Source organism: Capricornis sumatraensis, chromosome 15 (genome assembly GCF_032405125.1).
Source record: "Capricornis sumatraensis isolate serow.1 chromosome 15, serow.2, whole genome shotgun sequence".
Taxonomy (NCBI): Eukaryota; Metazoa; Chordata; class Mammalia; order Artiodactyla; family Bovidae; genus Capricornis; species Capricornis sumatraensis.
The window spans coordinates 25,820,481-25,835,112 of NC_091083.1; the positions used below are offsets into that span (position 1 = coordinate 25,820,481).

General features: G+C 47.9%; 1 protein-coding gene across 1 annotated transcript; it reads right to left on the bottom strand.

Annotated features, from left to right (window-relative positions):
* Positions 1–8,881: 8,881 nt before the first annotated feature.
* On the bottom strand, positions 8,882–11,659 carry SKIDA1 (SKI/DACH domain containing 1). The gene has a single exon (XM_068986696.1). The coding sequence runs from the start codon at positions 11,657–11,659 to the stop codon at positions 8,882–8,884; it is 2,778 nt and encodes a 925-aa protein (XP_068842797.1).
* Positions 11,660–14,632: the final 2,973 nt, after the last annotated feature.

Consider the following 14,632-nt stretch of genomic DNA (forward strand, 5'->3'; position numbering starts at 1 on the left):
GAACAAAATTAAAAGTATCTCTTTGCATTTGCATCTGGCAATGTGCTCCATGTTAGAACCATAGCTGTGTGTTTATGGAGTTGAGCCCTCCTCCACGCTGTTTTTTATAGCCTAACCGGAATAGCTCAACACATGCAGGACAAGAGGCTGGGAATTTCTGGCCCCTCACCCCAGCAAGAAAGCTCAGGGTCACTGCAGGCTCCCAGGCTGCCTCTATCAGCATTGCTTTAAGTCCAGATCTTCCTCTTTCTGCCCCTGGAGAAAGTGTTGCTAACTGTTGGCATTCCCCCATGAAGCCTTCTCCTGGGTGCAAGGATTAGGTAGGGAGAGGGGAAGAAGAGGACAAGCTGAGAAGGTGGGAGAAGATAAAAAATAGATGATAATGAAAAAATGAAAAAACTTGTTATGGCAATTTCTACCATAGCATGCAGGTTTTTACGTTGAGTAGGTCTAATAGCTAGGTGTCTGAAAGCTTAACCATCCCCTAGTTTGCACATTTAGATTCAATGTAGAGGAAGAAAACTAATCTTGCACATTTGCACCACTGACAATCAAGGTATTCATTTGAAAAGGAAGGAAAAGGAAATCTAGAGAGAGGCAAGGGAGAATGAATGTCAAATGCGCCTTTATTCCTGGGAGATCCAAGAATTTAGGTCCTTTCCAGTCATTTCAGACTGAAACCCTTGCCTGCTGACAAGCTTCAAGATCTCTTACATATTTGCATCATGTCTAACTTCTATGGAAGGAGGGGGGCTACTTCCTAAGCTTGGTGCAGTCTCTCTTCCCTACTGTTTTTCCTTGCCACTGGTCATCACTTATCACAATTATTGTGTTGTTCCCAAAGGTAACTTAAACTGATCTTAAAGAGGGCAAGCACTCACAATGGAAATTATATCCCAACCCTTCCATGCCCTACATGTGCTTGTCCAACAGCCCAGAGTCCAGGAAAATTGAGTTTGTTTGTTTGTTTGTTTGTTTTGATGGCTTGGGGAAGAGGGCAGGCAGCCACTTACAGGGTTTCCTCTCTGTTTCCCTCCCAACCTTTTGAACATCCTGGTTGGGGAGGGCCTTGCAGACCCATGAGCAGTTGTTCTCTACGAGGCTGGCGATATTTTAGGGTCTAAGTGTATTGACTGCTAAGCCTCTTCCATCCAAAAGGGTCAAACACAAACATATTGATGGCACTGATTAGATGAATAACTGGAGGGCCTTGAGGTTGCCTGTGATTCTCTCTCCACCTCTTCCTGTCTTGCTCCAGTCCTCTCAACTGGGGAAAGATCCAGGCAGCAGGAGCTAAGGAATCCGCAATACCTGAGCATCTCAGGTACTTGGCCTGCTTCCCCTAAAGATGTTTTTCTTTTTAGACTCTGTGGACACACACACACACACATCTGCAGGCAGCAGGCTCTCCTAATTCCATTTTGAAACCTCTTTCCCTCCACCTCTCTGGCCTTAATATCCCCTGTAAGGGCACAACCAGTGCCCTTCCCCCAGTTAGGCACCAGTCTGCCCTGAAGCCTTGGATGCAGCAGCAGAAGAATAGAGAGCTCGTTCACTGTGCTGCAGCCTGAACAGCTCGGGGAAGAAGTCGTGGGAGTCAAGTAGTGGCCTAGGACAGGGCTGCTCCCTGACCAGGAAACATTTATTCAGCTGGGCAAAGTGAGCTCTCACTCTGCGATCTTAAGTGCTGCTGTTGGGTCCTAGGTAAAGAAAGAAAAGGAATGGCAGTCAGCAATTCCCGCATGGAAGCCATTGACAGGGGTTTAACTCCATACATTTTGGGACTGTGTTTTTCTAAACAAACTGGAGTGATCTTTAGGGAAAGCCAAGACACACGAGGAAAACATCCTGTTTTGAGAAGCAGGAACGGTGGAATCGCAGTTAACTGCTCCCGAGTGCGTTCATCAGGAAAGGGGCTTGGGAGCCCAAGGCTTGAATTTGGTGAATTTGTACAGTTTGGAGTATTCTGACTTAGTACTGATCCCTAAACTCAATTTTGAAAATAGCCTCCCTCGCAGAAGTGTGGGTTGCGTTATCCCAGTATTTGCACGCATCGATTGGACTAAAATATGCATCGTACTCTCCGCAAAGGAGGAAGAGGCAGGGACAGTCACAAGAGGAATAGCAGAAAGTGCATAGTTAATATGGGTTGTACGCGAATCCACGAAACAAGTGCTTTAAACCCAGGGGGATTTCACGTAATAGCTAATTTGGTGAGAGAGCGAGAGTGCTCAGAGGGCCATCTTAGAAGGGAAGGAAGATAGCTGAATATAGGTTTTTCTGACTGGAATTAACATTTCCTTGTGATTTGCATTTGTTAATGTCCAAGCCCTAACGTACAGTCCACCTAACCCAAGGTTTTCCACCCCCCAGTTCAGGCTCCCAAAGAATTTCCCTTCCCTCTGGCCACACTGTCAGAGCTCAGAGGCTGCGGGGGGAGCCTGAGGCTGCTTTTCCCTCCGACCCACTGGGTCTTAAGTCCTGAAAGGGCGGCGGGGCTGAGCCCAGGGAGGCGCTCTACAGGCCCACAGGGTCCGGCGGGGTCCTGGGCTCCAAGCGAATCAGATGAACCCAGTGCCCGCCTGGTTTGGCCCATAGCCTTCCGGGGTCCCTAATGGCTGGAGATGGGAAAAGGAGATAGGAATATTTTAGACTAAAGAAGAAATCCTTTCTTTCCCTTGTTCAAACACACACGCACACCCCAAAACGGTTCCTCTTATTTCTCCTGTCTTCTGGGTCCATTTCAGCTTCCTAGTGGAGGAGGAGGGAGGAGAGAGAGACCGCGAGTGAGAAAAAAGGGGAGAAAGAGGGAGAGAAAGGGAGAAAGAAAGCTTTAAACAAAAGACGACGAGGCGCAGGCAGGGGTCTGGAGCCCTCCTCCGGGACCGCTCGATCTGTAGCCTCTCCAGTCCCCCGGCCCTGCATTTTTGGGCGTTCGGCAGGCGTGGCCGAACCGGCCGGAGCCCGCGCTCCACGCGGCCGGAGAACTGAGACAAAGCCCAAGATCCACTCCACCACGACCCGTCCCCGCCCCAGTCAGGGCCGCTCGAGCCCGCGCCCGGGGCCGGCGGCCTGCGGTCCAGGCTGTGACCGGAGAGGGGCGCCGAGTCCCCTGCGCCCGCCCGCGGCCTCGCCGCCTGGCTTGCCCGGTTCTCCTCGCAGCACCCAGCAAGCTGCTTTCTGCGGGCCTGCGAGTTCAAAACACGCCTTCTCATTCCCAAAAGCCTGGAGCCTCTCGCCACAGTCTTCCCGGGCCGCCGGCATCTCCGAGGATCGCCGCGGCGCCCCTGGCCAGCGTCCGCTTCCGCGCTGGGCCTCGGAGGCCGAGCGGCCATTTACTGCCCTCTGATTGCGCCAGGACCAGGTTAGCTCATAAAGCCTTTCACACTCAACAATGGGGATTTTCTCAACAATTAACAAGAAACAACATAATAAAGCCATTTACAAAGACCTAGCTATTTACTATAAATTAGGCACTCTTTAAGAGACCAGTGCGTAATTTCACACACTTTACAACTGGGGCTGCATTTTGAACACCCGAGAAAACAAGCTCGTTGCACTTTCCTGTGACCTGTCTGTGGTGCACCTCTGCTTTCCCTCTTCCTCTCCAAGCAGCTTTGTTTGCATTGCAGCACTCAAGCCTCCCCAACCCAGAGTGGTTTTCCAGGTCACTGTCTCACGTTTCCCGGTCATCATTCCACTTTCAGACGCACTGAGCGGTTCCAAGGGACGGGAACCACGGCGCCAAAGGAAGCAGGCCCGGCCCGGCGCGTTTCCCCGACTTGGGGGGTGCCGCCGGGCCTCGCCCGCGCCCTGCCCGACTCCGGGCCTGGGCTCTTGGGCCACTTCCTAGGGGGCGTTCGCAGCCCCGCCGGCCGGCCCAGTGTGAAGCCCCAACTCCGCCACTTGAGTTCCGCACACGCATTTGGAAGGCCTTGGCTAGCCCTCCGCCAAAGGCGACAAACTGGGCCCCATTTGCTCGGGGAAGAGGTGAGGCCTGGGAGAGGAGGTGAGAAATAGGCAGGCGGCGTGTGCGTGCCCGGGGGTGGCAGATAACTCCAGGCCACACAAAAGGAGCGCCCAGAGGCGGTTCAGCCCCCGAGAGCCGACCCCGGGGAGGGGGCCAGGCCGCCTGCGCGCCCCGGCTTCCCTGCCCTGCCCCGGGTGGGCCCGGCCACGACGTCGCCTGACCGCGAGGCCACAAGAAACGCGCTGGGGGTCGCGCGCAGAGGGGTGCGGGCCCTTCCGCTCGGGGAGCCGGTTGGTTCATTCGGAGGAGAGCAAGATCTGGGCGGGAGGAAAAAGTCACAAAGAAATTTTTTTGCCACCCTGCAAAATGGCGGCATTTGCACATCTTTCTGGTGGCGGCGGTGGCCCAGGCCACAGAGCCGGGAGCTGCCCTGGGTCAGCGCGGTGGCTGTAGCAGGCGGGGGAGAAAGGGACCTCTCGGCCCCCTCGGCCCCCGGGCCGGCCCTTGGCCCGCTCGGTTGTCCCTGGCCTTCCCCCCCACCCCCCAGCCTGCCAGTCCCCAACCCCGCGCCAGCAGCCCCTAGACACTGACCCCTGTTTACAAACACAGCCTGGGGGCGGGGTGGGGCGGCCGGAACGCGGGCTGGCGGTGTGGGGGAGGCGGCCCGCTCCCGGGGACGCCACCAGCAGAGAGGGACGAGGAGTTGGTGCGAGAGAGCGGGCCCGGCAGCTGGAAAGGACTGAACGCCTTGTTTTTGAAACTGTCAATTCCCTCAACCCCTATTGTGAGGGCTTCATGCAAAACATCTCAGGCCTTTTAAAGTAGGAGCTTGTGAGGCCGCCACAGTTTGAAAAGGAGCGAGAGAGGAGCGGGGCTTAGGGCATGGGCAAAGAATGATAGCTGGGACCCCACCCCCCAGCAAAAGAGGGCCTGCCAAACAGGTAAAATGCAGCCCTTCCCCCTCCACCTCCTAGATCTGCCCTACGTCCCCACCCCCCAGGCTAGTTCGCAAAATGCCCTCTGGCCTAGAGAGCAAACCAAAACCGAGCTAGCATTAAAAATAGCGCTTCCTTCCAGGGAAGGGGAAAATGGTGTGGAAGGCCAGGGTGAACCGGAGGACTCCCTAAGGTGGACGCCCTGTTCCTCCTTTCCGTTTTCCTGAGGTTTCCTGAGTTTAGTTGATGGGGGAGCCTTTATATCCCCCGCCCCCCAGGCCAGTGTGGCTCTAGGAGCTCCCTTTTTCACATTTCTTTTTCTTTTTTTCCAGCAGGAAGTATTTTCAAGGTGAAGCAAAACTCACCACGTTTTCTGTCTTTTGTAGATGCTAATGCTTTATTATTATTATTTTTAATAGTTGTGTTTTGTTTTTGTTTTACCATAGAGGATTTTTGTTTTCTTTGAAAGAAACAAAAAATGCTTTTGAGGAATTAGTCTACATCTCTTCCTGCATGCACACAAAACTAGCATTCACATATCAGCAGAAACTTCCAGTTCTTGTGCCTGAAACTTTGAGGAGCTTCTAGACCATTGAAAGTCACCCAGACATGGATAAGATAAAAATCCACACACCAGCCCATCTAGTTTATGTTATTGCTGTTTAGTGATGGCTCCTTGTTGTTGATTTTTAAAATAAACAACCATTATTGAGATTACTTCACTGTAATCAAGTAAGCCAGTACAAAAGAATACCCACTTTAAAAACTAAATTGTTGAGAAAGAGCAAACTGCATTTGCTAAAAAGGCAGATAACCTGACTGTGGAAGACAAGAGTACACACATCTCTTAAAAAAATAATTAAATCTTCATTTCACAGTCTTATCAGGAAACTACTTTTACAGGAGACCAAAAATAACTTGTTTCCACAAAAAAGTCAGAAAAAGAGCCCTTTCCTTCATTTTTTTTCTTATGCCTGTAAGTGTTGAGTCTTAGACACAGGAATCAGTGACCCTGGAACCATATAGTGTTTTAAACAAACAAACACACAAAAAACCTCTCACCTGAAAACATTTAAATGTAAGAAATGCAGTCTGTCAATGGAGATAACTTTTGTTTTTCTCTCTAAGTCTTAAGTTTTTGAACAAATAGGACATTTATAGCATCTTAGAAAATCTAGATCTTGTCATCAATCATAAACCAACCAAAATGAAATAAACTGTACTAGGAATACAGCAGAATAGGAAAACAGCTAAGAGGCTCCTCAAAATGGAAGAAATACTTTGCATTTACAAGTTACTGAATACTATTTGGTACACTTTCCTAACAGAAGCCCCAACTGAGGTTTTGCTGTGATTGGCTGGCTTGTGGTGGTACTGTGGGGAGAAATTTGTGTGGACTATTTCATTTCTTCCTTTTTGATGGTATCACTCTGGAATGCCTCGGCCTCCCTGCTGCTCATTCTCCAGTTCCTATAAACTGAAACTATTGATTCTCTGAGGGTTGGAGACCAAGTGTCAAAGCTGGAGGCCGATATTTTATGTCAGAGATTCCGCAGGGTATATTTGTTTTAAATTGTGCTTATTGTGCTTATTCCAACTAACAGTCCTCCCACACCCAAGATCTATAGGCTTCAAATATACTTTCAATTTATAATTTAGGCACAATGATTCCACAGCCAATAAGAAAAGTACTAGTCTAAATGTAGTAGTCATACTTGAAACTTTCTTGACTTAGCAGTAATTAAAGAGTAGAAATTACAGACTTCCAGTGTGTGTGTGTCACACTTTTTACAGATTGATTTTGCAGGACAACTGACTGCATCCAAATTCTGTACTGCCTTCTAAAGAGGCAAGAACTGACTGAGAAGCCAATGGCTCAGCTTTCTGGGGCTTTAGCTGTAACTTGTACTGGTCTTTGAAATTACACACAAATATGATTTCAAGGATAACATCCCCCAATTTTTACTTTGACCATATCTATCATCCCAATAAAAAAAAGATCCAGTGAACCTACATCTGGCAACATTCAAGAAGGAAAGGAAGGGAGGCAGTTCAAAGCATCTGTTTACTCCATCCAAATGTATTTGGATGCAGGTACTCTCAGCCTCTGTCCTTTACAATAAAGAGTAAAACCACAGAGCATATACAGCAATTAGGGCTGAGACCATCCAGATCTATCTGAAACATTTATAGACAAAAGGAAAATTTCAAAGGGAGTAGGAATTAAAAGGTTAAGGGGGGGGGTGGTGGAAAAAGACTGAATTTCCATGAGAAATAGTGACAAATTCACACAGTAAACATTTCATTGATGTTTTGTTTCATTCTGTGATTTATGATCTATAGATGCAACTTCTTAGGTTTAAGATGGCAAAGATCTGAGATCTATAATTTGTCAGACTAGGGGAGGTGGACCCAAAATTATTAGATTTAACTTTCATCAAAATAGCAAGTGATCTCTGCTTCACTTTCTTCAACCTGAAACTTTTTGCACTTGATTTGTAATAAGTTTGTGACGTTTTGTTGTTATTTAGGAAGAAACCCACCAGTGGTCTGCACAGAACCTGACTGGCCTCGTCACATGGTATTACAACAAAACACTACACCCAATAAATGCATTTCTTTCAGGCAAAAACATTACAAGTGAAAATGTCAACAAAACCATTCATTCCTGTTAACTGTTCTTCAATCTGGAATAAGTAGAAATGTATGGAACCAGGAATTTTAAACAGTGTTTTTAATTGAAAATAAAGCTAAAGCATGCTTTTCAACAGTGCAAATTTCCATAATTTTGATTTACTGCTTCCATCATCACAACATAGTACACCAGCATGGCCCTTACCAAGGGCTAGACCCTAACGATTTGCATGTTGAACTACTTTGATTTTAAGTGCAAATATAGATAGTCACCTCTGATTGTCACTTGCAGTAGAAACTCTCCTGCTCTATACACAGGATGGTCTGGAAACAGAAGTTTAGAGAGATGCAGAGAAAGTAAAAGTAATAAAATCCAAGTGCCTGAGTTCTGGTACCAAAAAGCCCTGAAATAACTGTTATTTTTCATTTGGGGTATTCGAACAATTCTGACCCATTTTCCTTTTCTTGGTTGCTTTTTTACTGCTCTGTCACTATAAAGAGTCAGACCATAAAATATCCTGCTATTATGAGAAATATTTTAATTGTTTTGCAACTTTGAGGAGTCATGTTCAGACCACAAGGTAAGCAGGACAATAGTAAGAGTCACCTAATTTCAAATTCTGGGTGAGGATGCAAAAAGGACTTTTCCAATTGCAAGGAGTGGCGTAAAAGTAAAATTAAACCCTTTACAAAAAAAGAAAAAGAAAAAAGACAATATTATATTTACTTTACTCGATATATGTGAAGTAGCTGTTACCAGCATTCATTCAGGACTCCCCAATATTTCCAATCAAAAAACAGTAAAATAAGTGCAACTACTCTTGGAGAGGAAATGGGAGAAAAAGAAAAAGATACCCCACAAGAAACTTCTTGCTACCTCACTGTGTAACCATGTAACCAGCCTAACAAACTTTCACTGAATTAAGTTACACTTTTAGGTCTGAAATCTAGTGCATAAACTTAATGGCTCATTGTAATATTTATTATTCAACCTTTTGACATTTATTTGTAGCAGTTGAATTGAGGTACCGGGTGCATTATTAGCATTGAAACAGTAAAGTGTTCCAGCTCTACCGTAATAACTGAGTTTACTTGAGTCTTTAGCCTGAAGTATAGTCTGTGGAATGTAAACCAACCCTTCTCCCACCCCTCCCCCACCCTACTCCAAAAAAAAAAAAAAACCCGCAATGGAAAAAAAAAGTAATCCGATTTCTGTCTTCAAAATGCGATAAACCAGGACTCCAAAAGAGGTGTAACACATTAATGGACTTGTACAAACCATCCTGTGCAGTTTACAACAAAAGGAAGGTATGGTTCAAGAAAATATCTTCCAAAAACGCTTTTATGAATTAAATTTCCTGAATTTGTGACTAGGTGGAAGAGGTATTGCAGAACCGCCCAGCTGCCATTTCCATATAGGATGGGCCTTGTGAGGAGGTTGGGAATCCTTAGTGGTGTTTAAGGAATACGCCGGCCACAAATCCCCATCCTTCCCAATAATGAGTGATGGTGGACAAGGAAAATTTGCCATGAAATTAAATGGCCTTTTCACTGCTGATGCTACATTGCTGGCTACCTTTTTGCGTCTGTTTATAACTGTAAAATCATCCAGTGTTCCTTCATGTGTCTCAGTTTTACCTGTAGGACGAGGACTTCTAGCTGATTTCAGATTTGGTTTGACTGGAGGTGTCTGAAGTACAGGTCGCTTTCCCAGTACTAGTGTCCGGTAATTTTTCCTCACCCTGGCACCAAATTTATATTCCCCATCCTCAGGTTTTGGAGAACCTAAAGTGCATGAAAGGCCCTGACTCTGAGCCAGTGGATTTAAGGAAGGAGTTTCTTTTTCAGGGCATGCAAAACCTTCCTTGGCTGTAGTTAACAAGGCGTCCTCCTCTTTACTTTCAGTCACACTGTAAAACTCACCCTTCGTATCATTGCACTCGCACTTTAGCTTATTTGTAATAAGGTCAGGTTCATATTCTTCATTAGCACTACTGTCTTCTACTTTGATTTTAATATTGTGCAGAAACGGCAATGTCCTGTCGCCGGTATCAGTACAGGCATTCTCAGCTTTAGTTGTTGCTGCTACTGCTGCTGTATCCACCTCGGGATAAGTTGGCGAAGAAGAGGGCAAATCCGTAGCAAATTCAGTACAATGAGGGATTTTGGAATCTTTTTCTGAATTTGTTGCTGCTCCCGAAGAATCATTATTTAAGAACCTAGCAGCTATTGTGTTGTTATCTGCACAGTGTGTAGTAGGAGTTGCTTGCAGGCATTTCCTAGCCTCTCGGAGTATTCTTTGTTGTGGAAATGCATTGTTTGTCTTTGGGCTAGGTGAAGAGGCCCCCTCCGTCAGGCAGTTAATTGTCAGGTCAGTTCTCTTTACAATACTGGAAATTTCAGATTGTGGGAATGTAATCTCAGATACCCTATCGTTCCTTATCTCTGTGAAACAACTCCCCAGGCTGGCCGGGCAGTACACCGGAGACGCTTTGGGGACCCAGCTCTGCAGATTCCACTCCTCGGGCGATTCCGCTTTGACACTACTCTTGAGATCGGCAAGTCTGCCGGCATCCTCGAAAGCAGCGGGTTTGGTTGCAGCGGCGGCGGAGGCCAGATGGTACAAGAAGTTGGCCTGCGCCTGTACGCTGGGAGGCTTGCAGAAGCTGGTGCGCCTGAAACGGATGCTCTGCACTGACACTTGGCTGGAGCCGGAGCTAGAGTCCGACTCCGTGGACGAGTCCTCCTCCTCCTCCTCCGAGCTGACTTCACTGGAATCCGAGGCCCCACTGCCCCCCTCCTCCTCTTCCTCCTCCTCTTCCTCCTCCTCTCCCTCCTCCTCTTCTTCCTCCGAGGACACAGAGTTGCTGGAGCTGGACACACTGGAGCCAAAATCCGAGTCGTTGGCGGCATGGTCCGAGTAGGAGCTGGACTCGGAGTCGCTGCTGCAACTCTCGGGAAAGCTGCCCAGATGGGGCTGCGGCCGGTGGTGATGAGGGGGATGGTGGTTCGGCTGCGGCAGCTGGGCCCGGTGATGGTGGTGATGGTGGTGGTGGTGGTGGTGGTGGTGGTGGTGGTGGTGGGGAGGCGGGCAGAAGCCGTTCACCAGATGAAACCTCTCCAGGCAAGTGGCCCCGGCGGCCGCCGCCGCCGCCGCCGCCGCTGCCGCCGCCGCCGCCGCCGCCGCCGCCTTGGCTTTGTAGGACCTGGGCAACAGCAGCAGACGGCGGGCGCCGGCGTGCGGCGCGAGCAGGCAGTCCTTGGCGCCCCCGCGCTTGCGCTTGCACCGGTAGGTCAGGCTCACCGGGCCTCCGGCGCCCGCCGTCGCCGCTGCAGCCTTGGGCTGGGGCCCGGCCGCCGACGCCTGGTAGTAGGCAGCGGCGGCGGCGGCGGCGGCGGCGGCGGCGGCGGCGGCAGCGGCGGCGGCGGCCGGGTGCTTGCTGCACAGCAGGCTCCGAAAATAAGCAGGGTCCGAGTGGAAAGCGACGTAGTTTCCTTGGAGCGGGGCAGTTTCATAGTTTAGAGGGGGTTTGCAAGGCGAGCGCACGAGTTCCGGGTAGTGCGAGCCCGGGTATTTGCTAAAAATCTGAGGTAGATGGGCGGCTGGGCGCGCGGCGGCGGCGGCGGCGGCGCCCGGGCGCGGGGACTGCGCGCTGATTGGCAGGGGCCGCGCGGCTCCGCTCAGGCCCCGCCAAAGTTGGTGCTTGTCCTTCCAGAAAGCCGGGCGGGGGCCGGCGGCGGCGGCGGCGGCGGCGGCGCGCCCTGGCGGCGGCGCCTTTGTGGCCAGGGCCCGGCCGACCCTCCTGCGCTTGGTCTTGAGGACGCGCTCAGTTTTGCAGGAGGTGTAGAGCGCTTCCACGTCTTCCCGGGAGATGAGCGTGCATTTGGCGGCGTGGAAGGCGATGCTGTTGATTGCTTTGAGTTTTCGCAACTCCTCCAGATCGCAGTGGTGCTTTTTCACTTTCAGATGATCCATGCGCTTGTGCACGGTCGTCCTCGGGATGTTTTTCAGCAGATCCGTGAAGACTTGGGAGAGGGCAAACATTTGCTTTCCTTTAATGATGAGGTAGCCGAGCCTCACGCCATCCACCTCTTCAAAACCTGACTTCAGGTCTCCCATGTCGGGCACTAAACGATCCCCACCATTTGCAGTAAATATATACGTGACGCATACATACACATGTATGTATGTTAATCCTCCACCAGATGCTGCGTGTGTCTCAAGGCATCCTGCTAATAAAATAACAAAGACTGTTATTCCCGGCGAAGGGAGTGCCAAACTCTAGGCGAAATTATTGGGGAAAAGAAAAAAACAAAAAAAAAAACCTATGAAATTACACTGACTTGATTCTTGCTTTTTTTTTTTGGTTTTCGTTTTTTTAAAAAAGAGGGGAAAAACCATCCGATTTCTGCTTTGCCAGTGTGTTGGTCTAAGTCCTCGCTGCAGATCAGTACCTGGGCCCCTCTATTCCTTCCTTCTCCATTGGAGCACTATGATAATGGAATGTGAAGGAGAAAGAGAAAAGACATGCAGCTGCTATTCCCGCCGCTGCTTTAGCTACAAATAAAATGACAGAGTGAAGTGAGCTCGTCCGGAGACACCTTCATCAATTAATTCCCCTAAAGCCAGCGCTGATTGGACACTCCTGACAGGTGATGCAATAAAAATTGATATTCCACCCCTTCCCCCCAAAATCTCCCACTAATTAGCATACCCTTATACTGCCACCTCCCCTCCCAAAGTAAATAATACAGTCGGTATATAAATCTTTCCATTAAACTATCGGAGCTCAGAAACAGCCTGACTCACAGACTTCATCAGAAGCAGTGTGTGTACGCTTAAAAAAAAAAAAAAAGCCTTGTATATTCGCCTTTAAAGGAATATTGCCTATTTTTTGCTTTATTTGCATTTTACCGCTATAGCTATTATCATTTCAAAGAAAAGCATTTTTAAAACATTATCAAGCCTAAATAGATATATCCCACCCCCCTTTTCCTTTGGAAAATGGAGCTTAAGCGAAACGTGCAGAACAGCCTGGTATTTCCCTTATGGGATTGGGGAAGGAGCCCGACTGGGAGCTCCAAAGTTAAATCCGCGCGGTGAACCATCCCAGTACAGACTTACGTTTTGAATTTCTCTCGATTTTCCTTGTTTCCCCCACCCCCCAAAATGCCTTTTTACAACCAGAAACAAAGTTATTTGACCAATGAAGCAGTTCAAGGCTCCAGCTCCGAAACACTGTAACAATTCAACTGAATTTTGGTTCTCTGCTGGGGGGGTGGAGTGGGGAGGAGGTAGTTTCACGTCAGACCCATAACAAAGCATAGATAAGCCAGAAATGTGTACACTTTTCACAATTAAGCTGGCTGGATTGGAGGCAGGATGGTCCTAGAGTCCCCAGCACAGCCTGAGCCGGGGTCCTGTTCACAACAGGTCAGAATTCCATGGAGCAGATTGCTTCTGTAGCAAGGAAAAGAAAAGGTAAACCGCCCAAGGTGCTTCCAGAGGTTTTACGTAATAACGATGAAAAGAAAGTGCTGATGTATGATGCAGACTATTTCAGTGGTCTGTGATGCTTTTGGTTGGTAGTTTAAATGAATCTTCCACAACTCCCATTTTTTCCGTGAAAGCCAAGCATCTGCTTTTTTTTTTTTTTAATCACTTTGGATGAATATCAATATTGTTTAACCTCTTCTTAGTCAAAGCATATTTTGGTGTCATTTTCAAGGATATCCAAAATATTGCCAAATGAGAGCAAAGGTCTTCCCAGTCGCATCACAACGATCCCAAGGCAGTTTGTTGGCTGCTTTGCAAAATTCGGCAAAATCTTCTTAACTGTTCGGTGTTCGGAACTACAGCATGAATGCAGCCCAGGCATTTATATGTTTCCTTGTTCTTCCAAAAATAGACACATCCGTGTGGTTAAAAGAATAAACGGATATTTCTAAGCCTGCAAGAAAAAAATTGTACAGTAATTTCTTCCTTCACATTCAAAAGTTCCAGCTTCCCCTGCTCTGGTCTGACTAGCACAAGCAGGTATGACTCAAAGAGAGGGAAAGAGAGAGAGAGAGAGATTAAAAACCGACGAGTCAGACACACAAAAAGGTAGTTTGCATGAAATCTCGGCCATAGTTCCCCACCCCCACCCTCATCTTTCTTGTAATTCCCCAGGAATTTTGAAGAGAATTGGGAATTTCAAGAAGTGCATCCGGAAATTAAGGAAGTCTATTTAGGAGAGTCTAACTCAGAGGTTGGGATTTGAAAAGTCAGCCCTGGACTACTGTTGCACTCAGCACAGATGTAATCGCTGCTCTTCAACTTAATCAATGTGTGTACAAACCGCGATGTCTAGTTCTTGCCTTTGAAATCTAAGGCTAGCATTTCCATCCAAGAAATCAGAGCTACAGCAAATTACATTTTTGTCCCTTGAATGAGAGAAGGATCATTGAATGGATCTCGTGATATTTCAGGCTTTAAACGTAACCGAGAGGCAGCAATGAACAATGCCTCGTCACAGCTAATACCATCCACCGAGTTGGCTTTCTTTTGCATCTGGATGTATCACACCGCGTATTTCTTTCACTTTCACAGGAGGCAAAATGCAAGAGGTTTAAGCAGAAAGCAAAGTTTCCAGGAAAAGCAGATGCTGGTGTTTGTTTTTGAAAGTAGAATGAGCAGTGTCTTTCTATTGCCAGCGACAATAATGTCGTTTTAAAATTTCTCCTGATGCACTTATATACTGCCAGCCCTCTTCCTCTCACCCCACCCCGTTCAATTCCCCTCCCCCAGCTTTAAGATTTCCACCAGAGAGTCAAACAGCCAAGAAATAGTAAACTCAGAAAAAAACCTTTGAGAACACATTACAAAAGGTTGGCTGGAGCGGCCTTTTTTTTTTTTTTTCTTTTAATTTGGCCAGGTAGTACTAGTTGTTCTCGATTCCTATTGAGATTTTCACACACACACACACACACACACACACACACACACACTCACAGTCCTATTCCTCCTGCACAAGGCTATGTGATTTAGTAACCATTTCAAAATCACCTTTTCCTCTCCTTCCTCCTCTTTCACCTTTGAAATACTGGCAAT